A 21,651-nucleotide genomic window follows, 5' to 3' on the forward strand; every position below is an offset into this window, starting at 1 on the left:
ATTAGTGAATTCTTTGAGACATGTGTCCATTTGTATTTTTATGTAGATTTGTGGGAATCTCATGTGCAAATAACTCATGACTTTATTCGATAAAATAAATGTTTTTATTTATTTATAAATAGCTACATAGCAAAGTAAAGGAACGATGCTGTTGTTGTTTAAGTTTGCCCTTTTAATAGGCTACACTTTGAAAGAGTAAAAATCCTGTGACGCTACAGCGTAAATAAAAACAGCCAATAATTTTAGAAAGGTGTTTAATTTGTTCAATGTTTATATTCCCAAGAACAAAAGACTTTAAATGGCAGGCAAAATTTGTCAAAATGGCTCGGGTAGACTGCGAAATGAGTGTTTTCGTACAACGCCATCTAGTGCTGTAAAAGCAGAATACCTTTTATTGCAGTGATGACATTCAAATTGCGCAAGCGTTTAATTGAATGTCTCGCACAGCAATTCTTTAGTCTTGGGCTGCGGGACTTGAATTGGTCCCAAGCATTCACTCAGGATTGCATGGTCTCCACATATGCCTTTGATAATATTGACTGAAAATCAATAGCCTTGCAGCTACCTCCCATCTTCTTGTTGGGCAGCATGTAGACTAGTGGCTAAGGTGCTTGACTAGGGCCCAGAAAATTGGTGGTTCAAACCCCAGTGTAGCCATGATAAGATCAGCGCAGCTGTTGGGCCCTTGAGCAAGGCTCATAACCCCACATTTCTCCAGGGGGGGAATGGCCCCTGCTTAGTCTAATCAACTGTAAGTCGCTTTGGATAAAAGCATCAGCTAAATAACTATGGTTCTTTAGAAGCTGACATGTTGGACATTCAGAAGTCGTTCAGTGTCAGTGTAACATTTGTTTCTTGAGGATTCCAGGTATGTGCTCCTAACATGTTTGTTGAATTATTCAGAAGACTGGAACAACACCAACAAAATAATGAAATAATGACAAAGCCAAACTTTGTTTTATCCTGTTTATTACTAGATAGCTACTGTGAACATCACCACAACTGTAAGGAAACAAATGTTTAATCAGCGCAGGAAAGAGAAACTACAATTGATTGGAATGTTATTGGACAAATAGGTGACAGCATAAACAAACATTGCACTTCTTAGGCAATTTTAGGCAAATTATCTTTTATATATTGCAATTGCACATCTGTTTAAAAACTAAAATAGCAGCGAAACAGACAGATTCACACAAAGCATTTGGAAGGACTATTGTGGTCCAAGAACTGTATGTGCATTCATTCTAAATGATTTACTTATTTATTGTAGGGAAAATATAGGTTCATAAATCACCATTTTAATCTAAGAGAAAATCAACTTGCACATCAAACATTCCACAACACAAGTAAATCTGACACATAATTTGGTCCTTTGCCAGAAATCTGTGGTAACCTGCCATGAAATATAATTGATATTCAGATATTGGTCTAAATCTGTTCTGTAGAATTATTGCACTGTATTGTTATCCCAATTATCATCACCATTTCAGTGGGAATTGTTAATATCCAGATGTATTCATTGGGTGTAAATGAGATTCTCAGTTGTATTACCGTGCTGTAATTATTTGGACATTTGGAATTATTTCTGTTCTTTTAGCTCTGTATTCCAGCACATCGGATTTGAAATGAAACAATGAAAAGTGCACACTGTCATCTTTAATTTAGGGGTATTTACATCCATCTTTAACCTCACATTCATCATTTCATTTCAAATCCAAGGTGCTGGATTACAGAGCCAAAAGAACAGAAGTCCAAATACTTACTGACTGCACTATACATCTTTTGTATAACCTTCCAATTTGACAAGAGATGAGAGTGGATTATACTGCTGACAAAACCCTCGGGAAATGACATCTAACCTTAGCAATATCTGCAATAAAGCTTTTGGTACAATGTAATCCAGAAACACTCCCCACAACTGAAACTGAACATACTTATTGCAGAAATGTACAGAAAAGCAGTGTGTCTGTGACCACATGACCGCTCATGATGAGGTACTGATCTAGCAGTGCAAAGACTCATAAGCATAACATAAGAAAGCAAGAAACCATTTAGCCAGCCATGAGCTTTTTTTTTTCTTTTTCTTTTTTTTTTTTAACTACAGCAAAAAAAATTCCACTTCGGATGAAGCGATCATCGAAACGAATCTGCGAGGACACTTAATATTTTGGATCAAAAGGCATGGGGCCAAGCTCAATTTTGACATCTGCCATATGTCTGCCAGTGGGACGTCCTGGCTTGCTCCACTTCCTCTGTTTTTGTGGGCGAAGATGAGCCCTGTGTTGCTGACAGTGGGGCCGGGACTGTCGGTCTGGTTTCCTTTTTGTGGCTGGCTTTGCAGTGGGTCTACTGCAATTTTGCAACAACAAAAAAAATATCATCTTTGCATCGTGCAAACGCTTATCACATAAGCTTCTTCCACATCTTTATAATCTGTGCTGAAACGGCAGTCGTTTGCATGCAAAAAAAAAAAAGAAAAAAAAAAAGGTTTTAAATCCACAGCTATCTTCACATGCTGAAGTTGATGCCAATGGTGCCAATTATCACCTTGCTTTGTTCATGAGCAGATTCGCATCTGCTGTTCAATCTTAGTCCACGTGGTGTGTGATGGACCATGTGGACCATCTCCATGCAGAACAAAGAAAACTGGGAATCAATGTCATAGGTGTCTTACCCTATCAATCTGTAGCTTATTTTGTTTTTCTTATAATAAAAACTATTGAAATAATGCTTGTTCTAAACCTGTGTCCCCAAATGGAGGCAGGCTCTGGGGAGGCTAAGGGGAGGCCTTCCAGGCCTGTACACTGGGCCCAAAGTCTGAATGGTTAATATGTTTGGTTAATATGTTTGCATAGCACACTTGCCACCAACGAGAAAACATAAGCAATTGGATTTAACAGCAAGCAAACAAAAAGCCGGCCCAATCCTACTATAGATCAACTTTTATCCATCTCCACAGTTAGCGACCACCAAATGTCAGCTACATTCCATACTTTCAACACCTTTTTTTTCCAAGAATGGATTCAGCTCATGCACAAGATGTACTTCACGCCCTCCAGGATCATTAACGCTTACCAAAAGACCGGTTCCCGACAGGGGGAAAAAAACTCACCTAGGCCCATACTGTTTTGAATAGCTATCTCCAAAGAAGTGCTTGAAGACATAGTCATCAAGATCTTCAAACACATCATCGTTGTAGGTCTGGTACTCATCCATGTCTTCCAGGTAGTCCTCCACGCCACTGACAAAGTCTGTGAAAAGCATCTGGTCGTGGATGAACACGCCGTTGCGGAAGAAACTGTTGATGAAACTGTCCAGTTCCCTCCAGTGGTGGAAGTGGTCCACCTCCTGCTGAAGGTAGCTGTGGATGAGCTGGTTGAACTCGTCTGCTCGGATGGGCTCGAGGGCCTTGTTAAACAGGCTCATGGACTCTTGATTGGCGCAGTCAAATATTCCAGAACAGCCCTTAGGCCTCCTCCTGTGACGTGCCGATTCAGAGCCCTTCCAGCCAGTAGGCCCTGGCTTTCTGGTGTTATGGTCCGCCTGAAAGGTATCGGCCGTAGATTTGCGCGGGTGCTGATGTAGGGGTTGGTGGGACCGAGGCTTCCAAGAAGACCTGTGATCCTTCTCCTGCTTTTGCTGCCTTGAATGGTCCTGCTGGTGCTCGTAGCGTCCTGTCTTAGCCTCTCTCCTCTCATGGAACTTCCTGTCTTGTGGCCGGCGGGCCTTTTCAAACACGCGAGAGGCAGAGTCCTTAAAGTGGTGAAAGGTGGACTTGACAGAGTCTGAGAACTTCCTGAGGTTCTCCTTCACAGCCTCCTTGGCCTTCTTGATCTGCTCCTTGTGGTGGTGCACAAACTCCTTGGTGGAGTTCTTGACGGCGTCAAAGGTCTCCTTCACCTTTCCGATGATGCCCTCCTTGGGCTTCTTGGCCCTGGGCTGCTGGTCGCCCTTGGCCCGGACCTCCTTGGTCTCCACGTACAGCCTCTCCCACAGGTCGGAGCGCTGCTGCTCGAAGCGTAGCTTCTTCTCCAGCTCGGCCAGCCTGCCCCTCAGCTCCTCCATCTCGGGGCCGGCCTCCGCCGCGCCCCGCATGCTCAGCTGCTCCAGCTCGTCCTTCAGCTGGCCCGTGGCCTTCCGCTCCCGGTCCAGCTCCAGCCTCAGCGCCTGGGCCTCGGCCCCCAGCGCCTCCTTCTGGCTGAGGAACAGTTGGATGCGCTGCTTCTCCTCCTCCAGGTGCTGCTTCAGCTTCTGGTTCTCTGACAGGACAGAGTCGGCCCCCGCGCCCCTCCCCTCCAGGTCCTGGATCTGGGCGCGGAGGCCCAGGAGCTCCTCCCGCAGGGCGGACAGCGACTGCTCCTCACGCTCCAGGGAGCTCATCAGCTGCTGGTTCTCCGTGGCCAGGTGTCTGTGATGGAACTCCATCTCGGTCTTCTCCTGTGCGCTCTGCCTCAGTCTCTCGGAGAGCTCGATTTTCTGGGCCTGGTTTCAATGGGGAAACAAAAGCTACACGTCATAGCGTATGTGGAATGGAAACTGGCTCTGCTTTTTTCATCTTCATACTTAGAAAATACTTACCATAAATTAGATTAGATCAATGTGTTCAATGTGCCTACTGTAACTTATGATGAAAATGGCACAGGGGAGCAAAAGTACGTTTGTCACATTTGTTACAACATGACATGAACCGAACAAGAAGACGGATGGTGAATTCTGTCGCAGCATCACAGTCGTAACCGGGTACGTGTTTGTGTTCTCAGGCCTGTATTGGTGAGCATTTCGCTTTTCAGAATGTGGATGGCAGTTACCTGTTGCTGAGACTGTTTCAACCTGAGATGATGGTTCTCTTTAGTTATCTTATCCATAATCTGAGTGAGGGAGAGCACGGTGGCCTGCTTTTCCTCTAGGTCTTCTCTCAGCTGCTGAACCACTTCCTAGACATGCAGAAACGGCGTTGCTGATGTGAGCACATTCAAATCAAAGAAAATAACTATGTGAACTATGAGAGAGACTACGACAGTAAAACAGTTTCAGTCCTCAAAGAAGGCTTTGATCTGTCTGGCAGATTACTTTCATTACAGGAACATGTGTCATGCTACTGAATCTCTCTTGAGTCTCTTTAATGTGAAAAGGTCTGGTATAAAAAAGATAATCCACTTTTCATGAACATTGATATCTATTTCTAAAAAATAAAAAAAACAGCTTCACCCTTAATGTGAGAGCGCATGTAGGGAATGTTTAGAGGCAGTTACAGCTGAAACAAAGTTCACCAATGGAGACAGTACAAACCGCAAAGCAAGTGACGATACTACGCCAGTATCTACCATCTACTGAAGCGCAGTGAGATGCCCACATAACACAGAAAAACACTCATTGCACAGACAATGCTATACAAAATGCTTCTGAAATGATGGCACATAGCACTGAAAACTCATTTTGGTGTTAAATAATAATAAGGTGGTGTTAAGTAGAATCCAAAAATCTGTGGGATGTGCCATGCACAGCTGAGTAATTTTGCAGGATTGCTTTTGGACTTGTTGCTGTGAGCTCGGCTGGGTTGGGGCAGATAGGAGCAGAGTGTCTGGTTGCTGTGAGCTCAGTGGGGGCAGATAAGAGCAGAGTGGCAGGTTGCTGTGAGCTGGGATGGGACAGATAAGAGCAGAGTGGCTGGTTGCTGTGAGCTCAGCTGGGATGGGGCAGATAAGAGCAGAGTGGCTGGTTGCTGTGAGCTTGGCTGGGGCAGATAAGAGCAGAGTGGCTGGTTGTTGTGAGCTGGGATGGGGCAGATAAGAGCAGAATGGCTGGTTCCTGTGAGCTGGGATGGGGCAGATAAGAGCAGAGTGTCTGGTTGCTGTGAGCTCAGCGGGGGCAGATAAGAGCAGAGTGGCAGGTTGCTGTGAGCTGGGATGGGGCAGATAAGAGCAGAGTGGCTGGTTGCTGTGAGCTCAGCTGGGATGGGGCAGATAAGAGCAGACTGGCTGGTTGCTGTGAGCTTGGCTGGGATGGGGCAGATAAGAGCAGAGTAGCTGGTTGTTGTGAGCTGGGATGGGGCAGATAAGAGCAGAGTGGCTGGTTGTTGTGAGCTGGGATGGGGCAGATAAGAGCAGAATGGCTGGTTGTTGTGAGCTGGGATGGGGCAGATAAGAGCAGAGTGTCTGGTTGCTGTGAGCTCGGCTGGGGCAGAGAAGAGGAGAGTGGCTGACCTTGCTCTGCTCAATGACGTCTCCCTCCCACTGTTCCAGGCATACATCCACGCCACACTGCTCGAACCCGCGCATCTTATCCACAAGCTTCTGCCTCTCCTGGGTCTGGACTGTACCTGCAGAAACGGAGGAAATCAGCAGAACCTTTTGCCAATGGAGGGAGATGGAGAGTACTGTTACAGAAGGGTTAAATTGTGCCTATGGTCAAATCTTACTGTTCCTTTAGTGCCACAATGGATTCATGGGACACACCAAACGTGAAAATTGTCACCAGGAATGACGATCAATTGAAGTCTAACGCATGAATAAACATCACGCACCAAACACAAAGGATGCTTTGAAAGGCAAAATGGGAGCATGACATGCAGATTTTAGTTCCTGTTCTTTGAGAGCTGAGAGACGTGCCCTTTCATTTTGCTGGTGTGCTAGTGCTGTTTATAATGCTCTTCAGCCATTCCCTATTCGCACATGGAGGATGAGAAATGGAAACAATGCTATTCATCCAACTACAAGTATGATATACCCCAACCACACTTAAGACCTCTTCATTATCAGCTGGTTTATCTCGTAGATTTAATTTTTAAGAGTGAAAGATACACTGACACTGACCGTGAGCACTTTATTAGGTATTTAATACTTATTTTTTAGACTTCTACTGCCGTAGCCTATCCACTTACAGTTATGATGCGTTGTGTGTTCAGAGATGCTCTTCTGCATACCACTGTTGTAATGTGTGGTTATTTGGGCGGCCTGTAGCGTTGTGGTTAAGGTAAATGACTGGGACACGCAAGGTCGGTGGTTCTAATCCCAGTGTAGCCACCATAAGAGCAAGGCCCTTAACCCTGCATTGCTCCAGGGGAGGATTGTTGCCTGCTTAGTCTAATCAACTGTACATCGCCAAATGCCAATAATGTAATGTAAATGTATTTGCATTACTGTCACCTTCCTGTCAGCTTTGACAGGCTGGCCATTCTCCTATGACGTCTCTCATAAACAAGGCGTTTCTGCCCACAGCAATCTCTAGAGTGCGTGAAAATCCCAGGAGATCAGCAGTTTCTGAGATGCTCAAACCACCCTGTCTGCCACCAACAATCATTCCATGGTCAAAGTCACTTAGATCACATTTTTTCCCCATTCTGAAAATTGATGTGAACATAAACTGAAGCTCCTGACCCGTATCTACATGATTGTATGTATTGCACTGCTGCCACGCAATTAGATAATCGCATGAATAAGTAGGTGTAACAAAGAAATGAAATGTTCCTAATAAAGTGCTCGTTGAGTATATACGGTAATGGACTGAAAACTGAAGAATTGTTGATTTTTGCCAACATTTCAATGTCAGCACAGTCCATTTTTATTTCCAATCACCTGAAAAGAGATGGATTGTATCCCATTAAAACAACCAGAACAACCAGATGCCAGTATTTGCCCACCAGGAAGTGGGATGTTAAATATGAACCCAATCAGCAGCCTAGGATATGAATGCATCCTTCATATAGCCAGTGTACAGTTGTTTTTGTCAGTTACCCACTGTTAACTGAGTTTTACACAGTTCTGCTAACAAAATGTCGAGAAACACACAATGAAATCAGCTTGCATGGCATCTGGCAGAACCAGCTGCATCATTAATGCCACACCCACAGAAGCAATTACAGCCAAGAGCTTCAAACAATATTCACTTGCGTTATAAATGCTTCAAACTCAACTAACCTGACGATTTATTCAAATGACATTACTGAACATTTGATTATATTTGATAGATAAGTTATTTCTGACTTATCTATCCATGCATTGCTTCATACCTTCAAATGCACCTGGTAAGGAAGAGCAGAACAAAGACAAAATCAAACCCTCGTAACATTAACCACATAAGCTGTGCAGACTCACGGCCTCAAAAAGTCTCAGAACAAGCTGTGCTGATGGCCACGGCCTTTACAATATAAGTAATCTGAACCCCCAATCCCCACCATGGCTTGCCCATATTTGACATTTTTTGTAGAAGGGACTATTCTTCCACTTGACAGTTCCATTGATTTGACATTTCTTTTGAATGGTGAATTGCACACGGTTTTGGTCTTCTTACTAAGATGGAAAGTGCCTTGATAGACCGAAATGCTAAATGTCAAGCCCTCTGAAGACTGGATGCTACTGTACATGCCACGGCCCACACTGATACCTCAAAACTAGCCTACAGATAAATATATTGTATCTTCTGCCAAATATAGCCATCTCAATTTGTCAATGATCAAAAAATCAATTACATAATAACACCAGATCTGACTACGTACACACATTTAAATACATGTTGGCAGACACTCAGCAAAACAAATGACATTTTACATCCAATTATACAGCTGGATATTTTAACTGGAGCAATTCAGGCTAAGTACCATGCTCAAAGGTACAACAGAAGTGCCCAAAGTATGAAAAGAACCCAGAACCTTTGACGGGCAAGCCCGGTTTATTAACTACACCCACGACTGTGTGGGTGTCAGACTCCAGTCCTGTCGGGCCGCAGTGTCTGCACATTCACCATCAGTGATTCATTTAAGCCTGTGATTGGCTGAATGGCCCACACACCTTGTTCTTAATCCCTTAATTTGCAGCTGATTGAAAGGAAGCAACAGTGACTCACAGACAGGCCTGGAACTACCATCGAGGGCACTGGGGTCAGTATTTTTTTGGCATGTGTGTCTGCGTGTGAGGTCATGACCTCAGGATTTCAATAATATATTTTTAATCAAAGCATTTCCATTTTCACTTCAGAGTACGTCAGATTGATGCATTTCATTGTTAGAATTGTCAACATTTTCTTCCAGGGGAGCTTGCCCCTGAACCCCCTAGAGGTGGGGTTTCACCACTGACCAACGTATTCTTTTCATTCTGCATAGGGCCCTGCTCACACACTTCAGCACTCCAGGACTAGAGTTTGACACCCCTGGATTATACACAAACAAGCAAAACATGAATTCACTGACTAAATATGTCCCTAGCAGACTCACCATAGAAGTGACCGAAGCCCATACTGACGGCAATGACCAGAGCCAGGAAGATGCACTTGTTGAGAGTGCGCTGCACCTTCTGCTCAGGCTGCTCCTCCTGCACGGCGGGCCCCTGCTGGCCCTGCGCCTCCTCTGTCTCGCATGTGGAGGCTGTGCTCCTCCTCCCCCTGCGCCTCCGCAGAGCGGGGCCGGGCTCTCGCGCTTCCTCCTCCCCACTGCTGCTGCTGGAGTCTCTTCCTGAGGGCTCCACGGGCAGAGAGGCTGCGCCAAAGGACATGCACACACACACACACAAATACAGACATAAACACACACACACACACAAATACACACATAAACACACACACACACACACACATAAACACACACATACACACGCACACACATACACACACACACACACACGCACACACACACACACACACACACACACAAACACACACATATACACATATCCACATATACACACACAATACATGCATGCACGCACACACACACCAGAACAGGGAATGAGCTACAAGTACAGGACAGCAGGGTCATACTGTAACTTACAAACACATGGAGTCCATATTTATACCATTCAGTGTTAGAAACACACACTGCAGCTTTAAGGTTATCCTCTTTATGCTGTGATTATTTATAAATGGACCGCTCCAAGTTTGCTTTGTCTGGCAGATCGAGATAAAGTGCTAAATGGAGCCATTATAGCAGTTACTATGATAAACGACATGCTATTTTTAACAGCCCACGTGGCTGGGGTTTTTCAGTCCACACACACTCCATTGAGCTCTGCTATCAAGCAACATAATCTCTGAACTCTGAAGCCGAATACAGCAACCAGCTTCAAAGTCAAGTCAAAGAAAACAATTAAATCAGCAGAGTTTGATTCTATAATATGATTCGGTAAACAATGAAACATATGTTTCCTCCTCACTGAGAACAAAAGCTAGTAAGAAATCAGTCAGGCATCACATCAAGAAACTTGAAAAAAGATGCCGTTAAGTGTCAGATTTGGTATTAGGAAACAGACTGGCCAAAGCAGTGACTCAATAGCCTAAAGTTGACTGGGCAACGTAGAACACTGCTGTTGCGCCAGAGGAAAGGTTACGATAGGTTACTCTGAATAAAGTCCACCGCCTTGTAAAAGAGCAAGACAATAAGAACCATCATTACATTACAAGAGTTTCAACAGACAGAACAATTTCAGGCACGGTGAACCAAGTATGCAACAGCCTCCACTGCACACAAATCCCCCCCAAAAAAAGAAAACATGCTGAAAATGTTAGGTCCAAAACCAAACAGGTAGCAGGGTTGCAAAACCAGCAGGCCTTTTTCAACATGGCTGAACATGTTTACAACAGCACACAGAACTACTCCTGACAGCAGCTTATCTGAGATCCTGCAGCCTTGGGCCAGGTTGAACAAGTCAAACACGCTATCATGTTTACTACTGCCCAGAGCAGACCACCTGAGACCGAGCAGCTGCCAGGCAGATGCCCTTTCAGACGACTGCCCAAGTCCCTCAGACTTTCTGGAAGCTTCCAATGGCCCACCAACAAGCCTGCTTTCAAATGAAAACAAGCAACATCTAGCTTTCTTTTTGTTTGGATCTTTTCATTCTCTTCAGCCTATTTCTTCAAATGATAATTTTCATGCACATTGAGTTAATGTTTTTTTTCTGGTTTTTTTTCTAAATTTAACTATTAACAGAGCACTTCATACTGATTTTATATTGATATAACAAATGTATGATTTATTTTAAACAACACTTTGTGGTCACACTTTTCTCAGGTCTTGTTGGTATCACACATGCCCCAGGGTGGGAGGGCATACGTCTTTAAGTGATGGAGACATAAGCGTGGGTAGGCCAGACTTACGAGTCATCTCCGTGGCGCTGAACGTGTACTGGCTGCTGGAGGAGCTGCCCAAGTCCAGCTCCTCCTCCCGCACCTCCTGCTGCTCCTCCCAGGATGCCCTGGGCTCGGCCGCCATCGACGGCTCCAGAGTCATGATGTCCGAGTGCTCGCTCGAGGAGCACAACATCAGGCGCCCAGGCACGTCCTGACGGAACCAGTCACACAGCAGTCATATGTCACAGGTCCAATTTCATACAGTATATGTACAATTTTTGTGTTAAACATTGTTACAATACCATTGTAAATCCCTTCCTATCATTGAAAAAGGCTCACTGACATGTTGACTCATCCTCTGCCTGTGTTTATAGTCCTTAAATTTGAGTTTCAAAATAAACAGTTGACGGCCCGACACTCCAAAACAGTGTATAACTGTACAATAATACAAGCTCATTGGTTGAAAATTGGTTCTAATTGCCAGAACCAATGGCGTTTCAACTTCAGTGCATTTACAGAGAAGGGGGAGGGATAAACAGTGTTCTGGTTTGAAGGTGTTTGTTGCTGCTATTCCTCTCTTGACCGATAGTCCGAAATGACCTATCGTACCTTTAAAGCATGAAGGTATGTAAAACAATTATCAAACATTCAGCATTTGTGATGTGTATGGATTTGTTTTATTTTTACCTCAGAAACACCTTCTGTCTGCTCGTGCTCTTCCACTTTTAGCGTACTGTCCAGAGATGACTCAGCCCATGGTTCACTGTGCTGCTCAGCTAAAGCATATGAAGACAGAAGAGCTTTTTCACCCATCAGTACAGTTCAAATAGTCACATACACTAAATTGCACCAGCTTGAGTGTATAGGTCAAGAGGCTTTGGTTCAAATTCCCGATGCAAATTCATCATCCTTTGAGCACGCTACTGCGGGACACTAGCTTTTCCTCAAGTCACCTGGACAGCCAACAAAATAGAGGAGACAGCACTCCAAAAGACTTGGGTAATCATGTCAGTTGGACAACAAATTACTTTGACATCGAACATTTTTTCCAAAATACTGATAAATGTTGAGTTAAAAAGAAAGTCTGGCATGCAGCCTCCTCTCTGTACTGTGAAATATCTAAGGAACAGAGGACTGGTGGGGACTCAGAAAGTAAAGAAGATGGACAGATGTAGAGTACCTCCATGAGACACAGGTGATATTATAATTATTGCTTCCAAAACTGGAATATTAATGCATGATCATTATTGCGACACAACTTTATATATGTAGATATGTAGGTGTGCCGGTATGAGCGTGTGTTGCATATAATAATAATAAGACGGATGAAAGGTTGCATTAAATGGTAAAATTTTAAATATGCATGGCAGCTGGAGTCATTTAAAAATATGAATATGCAAAAATTCAACAAACTTTTGTGACCTGCACACCAGCAGGGCTGCAATAAATCAAAGCTTACAATTCCCTACAGGAGGAAAAAGGAAATCTTCTATGCTATATTTAACTGAACAAAAATTCAGGAAACACCAAGAGCACCTCCTGCAATTACAGTGGAAATGCAAGGTCAATGTAAGAACATAAATCTACGCTGAAGCAAACAAAACAACAGTTGAGAAGGCCACGGTATAAAGTTCTGCCATCGTGGACACCTACCCTGGAGCACAGATGGCTCCTGTTGCACCTCCTCCTGTTCCTCCTCCTGCTGTGGTTCCTCCTGCGGCTCCTTCCCCTCCGGACCCTCAGACAGCTGGGGCTTGCTGTCCGCTCCATGGTCCGGCCCCAGGGTCTCGATGTCCGAGCCCTTGGAATCACAAAACGCACGCCTGCCGTCTTTACCCTGCACTCAGTGGGTAGGCCTCTGAGATGAAGCATTGCAGGAGAGAACACGTCTAATGCTCACCCAGCCACAACATTCACATTTAACAGTAGTCCCGCACACACCGCCTAACTTTCACCGACATGTTACATTACAGGCGCTTAGCAGATGCTCTTATCCAGAGCGACATATAATGAAGTGCAAGTCAAACCCAGGGACAGATGCGATGAGGACCCTAGAGGACAGCACAGGTCCGAGTCCTAGCATGATCACATAGATACTACTTGAACTCAAAGATTAGGATGAGAGCAAAAGTGCAAAAGTGACCAAAGTCATTTGCATGCATTCCCTGAACTGCTACACAACAGCAGCTGAAAGCCATATCATGTTTGTTTTTTTATTTGAAAGGAGTGTGTTTCACCGAGCAGCAAGACTTGTATGCGAACAAAGTAGTGTGGGGACAAAGTACCTCATTACTTATGATTGTCCACCCGCAGGAGGACTCGGTGTCACTTGAACTCTCTGACATATTTCCACCACCTGTCAACACACAACACACCACTACAGTACAGCAAAGAATATCAACATAAACAAAGCAGCAACTATCCTCATCTTTTAACTGTGACATTCCGAACATCGGGGGTGATAAACCATATTATTTCATACTTCCCGTGCAAAAGGCGAAAACTAGCTTTATTGCATACGAATGTACGTCAGCTGAGTGTAAATATGTGTGGGATTAACGGGCCATGCAAAAACACCAAGTTGGCTCGATGCCCTGCTGTAAAATCTAGCTATGACCAGCTTGAAACTACCAGCTGTTACAAAACATAGCTTGAGTAGGTCAAACCAAGTTTTGTCTTTGTACTGTTTGTCGTAGATTTACCTGGAGATGTTAGCTACTTATCCTAGCTAGCTCTCTGATGGACGATGCAAAACTGCCGCAGAGGCGTAACTATCTAGCCCCATTGCTAACAAGCTAGCTAACGTTAGCCATTTGCCCATGACAAGAGAGTTAGCAAGCTAGTTCTAGCCAGAAAATCAAATACAGCCAACTTGCCAGTAGCCTTTGTCTAGCAAATATTCTGCTGCCAAAAAGCACAATAAAACTGTCTTATGGTGCTCGTGTTTACCTTATGATTGTAGCTATGTATCCAGTGTTATGCAAAAACGAAGAATGAACTGCGAAATTACTCAGCACCACTCTTGTTTTGTTTAAGTTCCAACTGCGCCCCCCTACGTCACCATCGTCAACAAACCACGACAAGCACGTTGCGACCAATGGTCTACCATTTAAATGACTGTAGTTTTAGCTGGGAATTGAAGTTTTTTCTGATAATGGCCAGCTTGCTTGCATGAAGCAACCGTTTTAATTTTACCACTGCTAAACTTCATCTCCCATGATCCAGTCGTTATAGATTCTGTTGCTAATGTTAGGTAACCACAACAAACGTTCCCTATTAGCTACATAAAGATTGTCCGCTGTCTCTACCATCTCATCATCGGCAATTAAGGTACGGTAAGGTAAGGATGTTATTACATTAGTTACATATAATCTAGCTAATGTTATCTGGACTACAGTATATCTAAAGCATATCTTTGTTGTAAAGAGATATAATGAAGAAAATACATATTTAATTTAAAAAGAAATGTCGTTTTATAGGAACCTGATACCGTCAGCTATTTCTAGTTTCTATTACTAGCTCTTGCTAAGTAAGTCTATTTGTAGCTATGTTATCTGAGGCTATTATTATAATATTGTATTATTATATTATATTTTATTATATGTTATTATATTATATTATTATATATTACATAATAATAATAATAATAATAATAATAATAATAATAATAATAATAATACAAATAATAATAATAATAATAACTTACATCTATCGAACTTGAATTACGTTTATAAACTTCGTCAAACCAACATGTATTCAATCGGGTGGTTTGAAGGCGTTTGTTGGTGCTATTCCTCTCTTGACCGTTAGAAGTCCGAAACTACCTATTGTACCTTTAAATTAAGTTACCTAGAACCCAGAACAGGCGAAATGGCGTCTCTTGGAGGGGGTTATCAAATGCATAGCCATCCAAACAATAAATGCTTTGCACTTGTCTTTCCTGTTATTTTCTGCTTTCTAGAAAACTTTTGAAGGGGAACATTGCAGGTGGAAGTCTAATCCTTTGAAGCTAATTTATACATTTTTGAACTAAGTATGCGTTAAAATGCATTCAAAAACATTAGCAAATTGATCTCATTTTGGCTAGTCTGTTTGTTGCAGTGTGAACCAGAATGTGATTGGTTACAGCTAGCTAATATAACTGAGATAAATGTGAGCCAACTGAATATCAGTAAGGAATGTTTTAGGGCAGGAGGCAGATCCCTTGTCACCAACGTGCTTCTCATACTCACCCAAAATTGTGCTTATCTGTTCTTAGGGTGAAGGCCAAAGGAGAAATCAGGAGCGATGTCGAAAGTGGTTCAGCCAGGATCCGATGACAGCGCTTCGCCCCTGTGTGCAAACCCTGGCAACGCCGTGTTCTCATGCATGATGCAACCTGTAACTGCATCTGCACCTTCTGCAGGCAGCAAACCTCAGAACATCCTTTACAAGACGACTTCCTGTTCCTACGGATTGCTCCCAGGCACTTATGAGTCTTCGCCTTGCACCTACCACCCAGTGTCGATGCAGTTCTCTGAGCACCTCAACAAATGTGGCATGTACCGGAATAACTCATTCAACACAAGTGTGGATAGAAGCAGAGTATACGACTGCCTTAACCTGCATAATACTATCTGAGTATTTTAGGTGCCTCAATTAAAATGGCATATGCTTTGCACCCTTGTTCTTCATTATAACTACTGCAAATGTAGCGTGACATTTATCTTTGCTACCCGAACTGTGTAAAAATAATAATGTGGTGAATTTTAGCTCTTGAAAAGTACTCGTCATCCAGCCCAAACGAACCATGACATAGTAACAGACGGTAAGCCAGATACAGAAATGTTTCCACAATCTTTAATGACCTCAAGAACAACTGAAATAAGTATACATTTTGTACAATGTTTACAGAAATGATGACATGTCAAGTATTCTGATGGAATAAACAGAATGATGTAAGTGTTTACAGTCACAATAAAGTATATTTAATTGTGTGATGCAAATAATGGTTCAATGCTGAACATGCTCCTCTTGACTTCCTTCAATGATTTGCCTGATCTTCTGTGCGTCTGCTTGAACAGCTTCATTGTGAGGGTCAATCTTCAGAGCTGACTGGTAATCCTGAAGACCTGTTGAAGTATGGTCAAATTCTGAGAGGCAAACCAAAACTAGCTTTCCTGATCTACTGTGAACTACAGATGATGCAACCTGCATATAATGAATACCTCCTTTCCCCAGCAGAGGGCACTGTAATATAGATTGATGTTGAAAAGAGGTGTCATGCCATTATGCCTGGGAACTGAAGTGGAGTTAAGCACTCATGCACTGCACACAAGGATGATCTTAACTGCAGAACACATGGAACGTTTCATAATCCATGTTCATATGACCATATGATCACATGTACTTCTTGAAGCATTTCCCTTTACATACACTCACTGGTTAAGTACAGAGGGGAGGGTAGTGATTTTTAATGATACAATATCTGAGGCATGTAGAGCTAATACCTGTTGTTTAGTAAGCAAAAATGAAGACATGAATAAGATAACTTATTGAGTGTATCCATTTTTTTTTTCTAAAAGAGTTATCCTGGGATATTAACATACAGTACTACCTGTGTTTCAAACACGCACACTACCGGTCACTTGGGTAAAGGACGCAAAAAGCTATTCCACAGACAAAGTTAAAGTGATTTAAAAATATTTACAAATATTTTGGTAATTATAACAACTCAAAAGCAGAGCTAAGTCTTTGCAAGTGTGCCATATCGTCTCTGAATTTCAGGTTTCACCATCACAGGTAAATTGTCAAGCAAAACAGCAGCTTTCAGAGCGTATCCTGTCAGTTAGGCTGAGAGGTCCTTGTTGGTGTGCGGCACACAGACCTTCAGTGTAAAGCTCCAGCTCACAGAAGGCTGTGCCTCGTCTCAGGTGTGCCTTCAGCCGGGCCGGCGCATTGTCAGGAACTGCTGGCGTCAGCAGCCTAAGTGCCTGGGAAAGGAAATCAAGGCAAGTCCGCCCTGGAAATAAATATGCTTTCTACAGTAGCTACACGTGGATGCACACACACATTCAGAGAAAATTTGACAATTGAAAATCTTAAAAAAATCTCTTCATTAAGTCTTATTAAACCTGTGAAGAACATTGAGGTAACTTCATGAACATACGCATGCACAATATATGGCCAATTTAATATAACTGATAACAACACAAACATAACTTTGTTGAGTGTAATTAAGCTATTACATTTGTGAAGAACATTGAGGCAAGTATCCACAAAACCATTCCACTTGCCTTGGAGGAGTCCTCTATGGCTTTATGTAGATTTCTCAATTTGAGATGACAGGCAGCACGGTTTGAATACAGGGCCGGAATATTTCTGTTGAGCTGTATGGCCAGATTATAGGCACTGACAGCGGCCAGATAGTTACCAGTCGCAAACAGTTTGCTAAAAAGAAAAACAAGGAGGAGTTTACATAAACAGCTAGCAATTCTGACATTGTGCACTACTATTTTTGAGTCACATTCTGCGAAGTCGATCTCATACTTTCCCTTCTCCCTCAGCCAGTCCGGGTTCCTCTCCTCGTCCGTCAGATCGTCGAGCTCTGCCGCATCCGCACTGCTTACTCTCCTGGCCTCGGCCTGCTTTTTCAGCCACTGTTCAGAAAGAACCGAGCACGCACATCCAAGCAGGCGTTACAGGCCAATATCCGATAGATCATACAACTGTATGCTCATTATCACCGTGTATTCATGCAGACCTAAGGAATAAAAGGAAATTATGCTGAAGGACAGGACAGTATGCCAACCTCCTCTTCCTCATCTACCCTGGATTCTCGCAGGGCTGTGGGAAACACTCGTGGAGTGAACTTTACTTTAATATTGCCAGAGCATCTCGGAGCTGGCAGAGTCACCTGTTTTGACTCAATGGACGGATTTTGGCAACCTGTGTGTAAGGAGAGAGGTTGTGTCATAGCGGCTGCATGTAGACAACTAATGTGTCTTCAAGTAAATCCCCTAATAATGAAAAACTGCATGGATTTTTGTTTTGTTTGGGCTCTGTTCCTTTGGGAAGTATTTTTTAATTTACCATGTTTGACTGTGCCTTTGTTTTCCGCAGACTTGGATACAGATATTATATTTGGCTTTCTCTTCTTGTGTTCTTCATCAATGATAATCTGCTTCCGTTGTGACATCTCTTTTTCTGCTTCTTGTTTCTGTTTAATTTTCCAAGCCTCCATCTCCGCAGACACTCTCTCACGTTCCTCTTCCTTAATCTTGTTAATTTTTGTTCGCTCCTCATCTTCCAGCTGGAAAAAATGACACATTATTTCCAGCTTGTGATATCCTTATGATACATTACTCAATCATAGTGTACTCAGCAAAATACAGTACAGACACAAACAATTCAAATAACGATTATAAAATAACCATTACCACATAAACAAATCATATTTAAAGTTAGGACTATAAGAGCATAAGAGCATTACCAGATCTGCAGCATCAGATTCATCACAAATGGGGAAAAACCCTCACCTTCATCATACTCTGCAGAGCATATTTCTTTTCTTCTTGTTTTCTTGCAGCTTCGGCTTTTGCATCAGCCTCTGACTTTTCCTGGGCTTTAAGCACCGCTCTCAATCTGATCTCTTTCAATTTATCCTTGTCATCTGAGATCCGTGTCGATTGCAGTCAACAGTATAAAAGCAGCGTGTACACATGTTAACTTAGGTCAGTGCAACAAACCATCATCTTATCAGAATGGAAATGGAAATGGTAAAACACGCCGCCAAGTTAAACACACACAACATCAAAACTCAAAACTAAACAATATGTAACAATAACGTAGGTTGGTTTTTTTTTCACTGTGAACAAACTTCAGTAAATGAATTTTCTGCAGAACTACAAGACTAAGTGACAAGATGAGTGTAGTTCTTGGAGAACAGAGTGGTAGTGTACCGTTTTTCAATGAAAGCTGTTCCCATATTCCTTCGTTCTTCTTGTGCAAAGTGAAAATGACCACACCGTTTCCGATTTGTGCGACGCTTTTGTCATCATCAATTGGTTCAAACAAGAAGACTTCGAATAAAAATGGTGGGAAACTGACCTGCAACAGGTAGATCAATTGATGTTTATGCTGCACAAGTTAACCCAACGTTACTAGACTACGACAAGAAGCAGCTGGCAGGCGTGTTTGTTACCTTAAGATATTCATCTGTGGCAAATACGTCCACTTTTCCAGGATTAATTCCTTTTAGGGGTACACTTATATAAAGCATAGATTCCGATTGCGTCCATGAGTAATCTTGGACTATTAAAGGCATTTTCTTCAGATATGTTGGATAGGCTAGATACGTTAGTTTGCTAGATGTAAAATGGAACACGCAGGTCGGTTGCTACGCACGCTCTGGTGGTTGCTGGGGGAGGAAATAAGCACGATCAAAGATCGTGCAATTTAGCAAGATACTACTATGCTACTTTTGTGTCGACGAATAGTTACTCATTTGGCAATTAATTGTTCTGTCGACCTCAAGTCGAGAGGAGTTGAACTAGGAATGGCTTTGTAATTGCAATCTGTGTTTGAAAGTTTTGAAAGTTTAAATTGCATGTTCACAACTGTAGACTTTAAGCAGGAACACAGTGGTCTCATTGAACCACTCTTGCCCGGTTTTTGTGTCAGAGTACAGGAAAGGCAGGACAATTTTTCCTGCCTTTCCTGTACTCTGGTTTTAGAGACAATTTAGTCACCTAACTGTAAATAATTTACTAAAACAGAAAAGCATAAATATGTCACATATTGCTCTATAATACATTAATAGTTACCCCAACACTGCCTGTGACTGTGTTAACAGTCATTCAGAGAAACAGCAATTACTCTTTCATGATCTGTAAAATTTCTGTCGTCTGTTAAAGATCCCACTCAAATGTATTACAACAATGCATTTAATAAATATCCTTTTCAGACTGGCCTGCCACAATAGAATCCTCTGGGAGAGTCTGCCAAAATGTAAAGAAAATTAAAAAAAACATAATCAATCTTCAAGATTGAGCATTTGCAAGACAAATGTACACATAAACCACTTGAGTGAAAGGAAAAATACACATTTCGTTCACATAGACATTGATGTGACTGGACTGTCTGATTGTGCAGGGCAGCCTGCATCTCTTGATCTGCTATCGGTCAGTGGCAGATCTTAATCATGTTTATGCGTGTGGGGGAAGTATACTGTGATCAATACTCCACTCTGGGCCTCTGTGAGCTGACACTTTCCAGGGCCCGGATGTCTCATCTCCTGGGTAACACTCAGTTAATTGATCCAAGAGGCCTGGTGGATGCAAAAGACAATCCTACGGGAATTTTCTAGCTTGCATGAGTCATTTCATTGGCTGGATTAACTCGTTTTGCAAACAGTACACTTTTAATGTGTGGATAACATTTGTTCACTCTTTACTACAGCAGCGGACAACAGGGAGACCGATACTATTCCCAGTTGAAAGAAATACTATGAAGACAAGGCCCATATGACCAGCCTCAGCTAAGCCTGTGTTTGTAAATAAAATCAATGTAGACTTCAGCACAGACTGTGATAAATAGTCATGATTGAGGAATTAAGGAGGCGGTCCGGCTCTCCCTGTATATCCCATGAATACAGGAAAATGTGATGCATGGGCATTTACAATAGACATTATCATAAAATCTATGTTCAATGTTATGTTCAAAATACTGACACACAAATGTTGCTTATCAAATTATCAATATACAGGAAATATCTTACCAAGTTTTATGATAACCATAAATCCAGTCTGATACAAGCATAATACATGGAGTTTAAAATGACCATGAGGAAAATGACTTTTTTTATTGAAACTTTATTTAACCAGGAATATAATTTTTTTCAAGGATAGTCTGACTAATAAATAAAAATAAGAGCAACCATGTACATGAGATAAATCAATTTACCACTTAAGTCCAGCCAACAGGCCTTAAAATGGCACATCTTTATGATGGTATAAAATCCTCAGTGCTTCAGGTAGAGAGACTGAAAGAGTTCAGGAAAAGTCCACTCAGATTCTGAAACATGGAAACTCCCAGCCATTACGAGAGTTCACAGCTATTTCACGGCATTATTGTATTCAAAAGGGTTCATCAGTAAGTTTATTAGTAGCAAACCTTATAGATTCTGATGGCATAATATATTGTAACTGCTGATCAATATGAATATCTGAAACCTTACGAGGTGTAACTGATTTTAATATGAGGTCCTCCTTTGGAGACAGCGTTTACCAAGTATACTCAATGAAAAAAATGAATGCATATGTAAACAAATAAAGTTAAGGTTAGTTAGGCTCATAGTAAAATAATATTAACAACCAGGACCAAAAAGATCTTGTGCACTGCCAGGGGATTTTTACCACATGTTCTGGGGGCACATTAAAAACAGAAAATTGATGAGCCAGGAATCCTTCAGAATAAGCAAATGGAAGCAACGTTTTACCATTTTTATGAAAAGTTTTATTTAAACTGTGCAATCAATAATTATGACCATTTTGAAGAATTCACATTATTTCTGGCCTTTCATAGCATTCTTTGGCATAAACATTGTTGCAGAGA

At 42.3% G+C, this 21,651-nt stretch overlaps 2 protein-coding genes across 4 annotated transcripts; both read right to left on the reverse strand.

Moving 5' to 3' along the window:
• Positions 1–952: 952 nt before the first annotated feature.
• Positions 953–15,424, reverse strand: LOC133111673 (cell cycle progression protein 1-like). Of its 3 annotated transcripts, none has more exons than XM_061222198.1 (10): positions 15,291–15,424; positions 13,344–13,414; positions 12,712–12,859; positions 11,746–11,834; positions 11,086–11,269; positions 9,209–9,469; positions 6,204–6,319; positions 4,809–4,934; positions 3,113–4,482; positions 953–2,349 (listed from the first exon to the last, which is right to left on the reverse strand). In XM_061222198.1, exons 2-10 carry the CDS (start codon positions 13,401–13,403, stop codon positions 2,160–2,162), a joined length of 2,544 nt encoding a protein of 847 aa, XP_061078182.1. In that variant the 5' UTR covers positions 13,404–13,414; positions 15,291–15,424; the 3' UTR covers positions 953–2,159. The 3 variants fall into 3 exon arrangements, with proteins under 3 accessions (XP_061078182.1, XP_061078181.1, XP_061078183.1); XM_061222197.1 differs by lacking the exon at positions 15,291–15,424 and adding an exon at positions 14,008–14,134; XM_061222199.1 differs by lacking the exons at positions 4,809–4,934; positions 15,291–15,424 and adding an exon at positions 14,008–14,134.
• A 459-nt stretch (positions 15,425–15,883) lies between these two features.
• On the reverse strand, positions 15,884–19,426 carry dnaaf4 (dynein axonemal assembly factor 4). Its single transcript, XM_061222200.1, has 9 exons — positions 19,241–19,426; positions 18,999–19,146; positions 18,576–18,709; positions 18,130–18,349; positions 17,849–17,985; positions 17,587–17,696; positions 17,334–17,487; positions 16,925–17,030; positions 15,884–16,169 (listed from the first exon to the last, which is right to left on the reverse strand). The coding sequence occupies exons 1-9, from the start codon at positions 19,361–19,363 to the stop codon at positions 16,051–16,053; spliced, it is 1,251 nt and encodes a 416-aa protein (XP_061078184.1). The 5' UTR covers positions 19,364–19,426; the 3' UTR covers positions 15,884–16,050.
• Between the last annotated feature and the right edge of the window lie 2,225 nt (positions 19,427–21,651).

This window comes from Conger conger, chromosome 15 (genome assembly GCF_963514075.1).
Source record: "Conger conger chromosome 15, fConCon1.1, whole genome shotgun sequence".
NCBI lineage: Eukaryota > Metazoa > Chordata > Actinopteri > Anguilliformes > Congridae > Conger > Conger conger.

Excerpts from the sequence above, each read along its gene's own strand:
- LOC133111673 (XM_061222198.1), bottom strand. The coding sequence starts at position 13,403 with ATGTCAGAGAGTTCAAGTGACACCGAGTCCTCCTGCGGGTGGACAATC. Across the intron at positions 9,470-11,085 it reads CAGCGCCACGGAGATGACTC|CCTCTCTGCCCGTGGAGCCC; the intron begins GTAAGTCTGGCC and ends CCTTTGGCGCAG. Across the intron at positions 2,350-3,112 it reads TCAAAACAGTATGGGCCTAG|TAGACCCACTGCAAAGCCAG; the intron begins GTGAGTTTTTTT and ends GCAAAATTGCAG.
- dnaaf4 (XM_061222200.1), bottom strand. The coding sequence starts at position 19,363 with ATGCCTTTAATAGTCCAAGATTACTCATGGACGCAATCGGAATCTATG. Across the intron at positions 19,147-19,240 it reads CCACAGATGAATATCTTAAG|GTCAGTTTCCCACCATTTTT; the intron begins GTAACAAACACG and ends TACCTGTTGCAG. Across the intron at positions 18,710-18,998 it reads ACAGCTTTCATTGAAAAACG|ATGACAAGGATAAATTGAAA; the intron begins GTACACTACCAC and ends CACGGATCTCAG.